This window comes from Gavialis gangeticus, unplaced genomic scaffold (assembly GCF_001723915.1).
Source record: "Gavialis gangeticus isolate Ggan-Ray unplaced genomic scaffold, GavGan_comp1, whole genome shotgun sequence".
Taxonomy (NCBI): domain Eukaryota; kingdom Metazoa; phylum Chordata; order Crocodylia; family Gavialidae; genus Gavialis; species Gavialis gangeticus.
Window position 1 is genome coordinate 41964672 of NW_017729004.1, and position 3766 is coordinate 41968437.

At 38.3% G+C, this 3766-nt stretch overlaps 1 protein-coding gene across 1 annotated transcript in view; it reads left to right on the forward strand.

Annotated features, from left to right (window-relative positions):
* PIP4K2A (phosphatidylinositol-5-phosphate 4-kinase type 2 alpha) overlaps positions 1-3766 on the forward strand; it is a 129015-nt gene that overhangs the window by 19638 nt on the left and 105611 nt on the right. The window contains exon 3 of the mRNA XM_019508303.1: positions 236-332. Coding sequence (XP_019363848.1) covers positions 236-332 — 97 coding nt within the window. The remainder of the gene's footprint in view (positions 1-235; positions 333-3766) is intronic.

The following is a 3766-nucleotide window of genomic DNA, read 5'->3' on the forward strand; positions in this document are numbered from 1 at the left end:
CTGGACACAGTATTCCAAGTGAGGCCTCACCAGTGCTGACCAGGAAAATAGTGTGTTGGGAGTATTACTGAGCTGCTTTGGGGGAAAATGCGGGAAGGGGGAGTGGAGATATGAGATAAATGTTGTATAAAGTGGTTTTGATTCTTTTTTTTTCTGTGCCAGAGTTTCAGATGTAACTTGTCCAGAGTTAATTGAATTAAATGTGAATTTCACTTGGCTTTTTATTTTATTTCAGAGAAAACATGCCAAGTCATTTCAAATTTAAGGAATATTGTCCCATGGTTTTCCGCAACCTGAGAGAGAGGTTTGGAATAGATGATCAGGACTTTCAGGTAGGCTCCATATTAAAATACGTGTAAAAGTACTATTTCATAGTTTATTGACCTCTGAGAAGGAAAGGGGTCAGTTTGGGTAAATCCAGCTATGGATCTTTGATTTATACTTCCAAATGTGTCCATGTGTGCTTATCTAAAGTGAGCTTTTCCCCACCTCTCTTGGATACAGTTGAGACTTAAACTGACACCTACTGATTCCAAGGTAGAAATGAAGTACTTAACTTTTGTGCAAGTATAAGAGTTCTAGGCCCAGGCGTTTGAAATAAAGTGATGGTGGTGGTGTTTTTAAATCAGAAAATGAGGAGAGGTTTGGAGTCTGCTTAGACTACTAATAATGATTCTGGAGGGTGAAAGCCTTGTTGGAGAAACATGTTTGTATTTCATCTTATTGGGAAAAGAAAATCTCAGGTTCCTTCTCTTCTGATTTTTTTTTTTTTATCCTCCCGTCCTTGAGTCTTCAGCATCTTAATCCTCTGCTCTTTTTCCCCTCTCCTGTTCTCCTTTGTCAGGGGAGCAGAAGGCCAGACACAACCCATTTGCAACTTTTCTGTTGATTATAAATGTGCCTCTTGCCTTAAAAAGAGGAGCCATGTTTGCACAGCACTAAATAGTAGTTGTACCCAGCTGTTCAGCCTCTTCAGAGATGCATTGCTATTTTGAACATGATGTCTGGGACAGGTATGGCCCTTTGTATGCGACTCTCTCCTGCTTACCCTCTTTTCTATCAGAAAATAATAATACCATATTGGAGTCTCTGCTCTGGCCACAAATCTAGCAGTATTAACTTGCTACATTGGGTCTCATCTTCCTTTTGTTACTGAGTCAGTGTTAGAAACCTATGCAGAGCGTCTGAGCAAAAAGCACATGTACCACAATAAGGGATTGACTAAAGTACTTTTTATTGGAGAGAGGGGGGCTTCTTCTTGGGAGCAAGCCAGGTTGTTAGGCTCTGTTAGTCTACACAAGTCTGTAGTGATCCAGCTGAGCTATATTGCCTAAACTTTGACTGTGAATGGAGCAGTGTTTAAGTTGGAGTCTTTTTGCTATACTTGTATGTCTGTGACTCTGTAGCAATACAACAATTGCTTCATAATAGCTTATATCAGTACTGTATTCTCTGATTTACCATATTTACTGAAATCGAAGTAATTAGTAATTAGATCCTGTATATGGAAAATTTATATATTGGTTATAATTTTCCAGGTATAAAATCTAATTATTGGACGTTTGTCTTGAATTCATCTCCCTCTTACTGCAACAGCAGGGAAAAAAGATCTGAGAGGGTCAGGTAGTCCCTTTACCCCAGCTGCTTCCTCTTGTAGTCATTCCTCTCCCCATTACTGTCAGACCCTGCTCTCCCAGAGCACATGGAAGTGAGGAACAAATTTGAAAAAAAATGAACTTTAATAAACATACCTGTAGCAATCTGCATATAATTGTCATAGACTAAGTTCACCCATAAATGGTTCATTTTACCTTCTTTGAAACTGATACAAGCATTAGCACAGGCATTCCATAAACACATCTTTTAAGTAGAACTTTGGCACCTAGTTATACATAGTACAAACTGTGCGTGTTATTAGTCCAAAGTCAAAAGGATCATGAGCAGCTCAAAGATAGGCAACATATTTAACGTGCTTTCCTTGTATGCAGATGTAAGAGTAGGGGGCTCTTCCCCACTTGTTGACTGGAGGAAGTCCTCTTCTTATATTCAAGTAAATATGGCAAATTACAGTTGGTACATCTGCCTGCACCCTCAGAGAACATTGTAGATTCTGGCGTCATTAGAAGATGCTCTCCCACCCAAAATTAGAAGCATCTGATTATTAGCTGCTTTAAATTACTCAGGGAATTGCTTGAGTTTTCAACACTTAAAAGTACTGATTGAAACCTACACTGCCTGAATCTAAATTAAATCAGTGCAGAGGATACTGGGGAGAATTCTGTTAGTACTCTCCCCAGAGTTCTGTTAGAACTGGGGGGGCATTTCTTACTGACCTGAAGATTTGGGAGATACCACTACCTTGATGCAAGAGATATTCAAATATGGGGGGAGAAGCAGGGGAGAGGGGAGGGAGGGTTGGCAAGTCATTTAAAGAATCTTATAATACTGCTGAATTAAATACTGACATTCCTATCCTACTAAGGCATAGAATGTTGCTGTGTATTGTAATAACCTCCAAGTTTAAACAATTACAGGGTAGAAATCAATTATATATTTTTACTTATCTTCCCCACATAATAACCAAGCAATGGCCTAATAGCTAAGGAGGCAGTGAAGGTTCCTACCAAAGACAGTGAGTTTAGTGATGACAGTCTTGGCAGAAATGGGGCAAAAAACCCTGAAGCTTTAGGAAATCTCCAACTGAATTTGTTTGCATTCACACTTCAAAAATTACGTGTATAGAAACATCTTGTGAATCTTTTGAGAAGGAGTTTATTAGCAAAAGGCAGCCATATACTTTGTATTTAAACAAAGGGGAGATTTCTATCTAACACCCCTTCTTAAGTAACGATGGCAAAATAGTAGCTAAAATACTGGTCAGATGGGTTAAAACTTGTTTCAGAAATAATCCACTGTGGTGCACCAGTTGTTCACAGTAATGAATTTGAGGGTGTGCTTAACCTTACTGGTATAGACCAGCCTGGAACATAAATACATTCCATGGAGCAAAAGTGACCCCTCAGCAGTATTCTCTATTGCTGCTTCTGTTACAATATCTAGGCAGGCCTTGGCTCATTACTATGAAATGTCCCACAGAGAAGCAGTCCAATTTGGCAAAGATAGGCAAATAATATCTCTTTACAACTTTTTATTTTGTGATTCATGTTCAGCAAACTGTTCCGTTGAGCAGTGCTGCTTTTATAATGAGTATTCTTTTACTACGGTTTGATAAATTGGGAGAAATCTATAATATTTTCATTGAGAGGAGGGATTATGGAACAAGTTGTGATTAATTTAGTTCAGATAAATTTAATTACCTGGAATATTCTTCACAAGCAAGGAATACTAATTAACTTTGAACAACAGTATTCCCTTTATTAAGCAAGATGAGACTAATATAAATTGGCCCATTTGCCTCCTCCATTAATTGGACACTTCAGTATAATTAAAGTGAATGTTCTTCCCAAATGTCTGTTTTCTAAATAGGTCCTTGATACATTGTACCAGGTAATAAGTATTTTTTTTTAATAAGGAAAGCCAGAACACCTAGAATAAATATAAAAACTGCTTTTTCAGTCTCATGAAAAGAGAAACTTGGAAGTGTCATCTCATTAAAGTGTGTGGTCCAGTATTCATGGTGGAGACAATGTGGTTCCAGAAACATACAACTCTATATTTACAAAATGGCTTGTGGACATCTATAGCAATATCATGAATTATGGATCCTTGTCACGGAGTGGGGCCTAGGAGCGGCCGTGATCCCGCT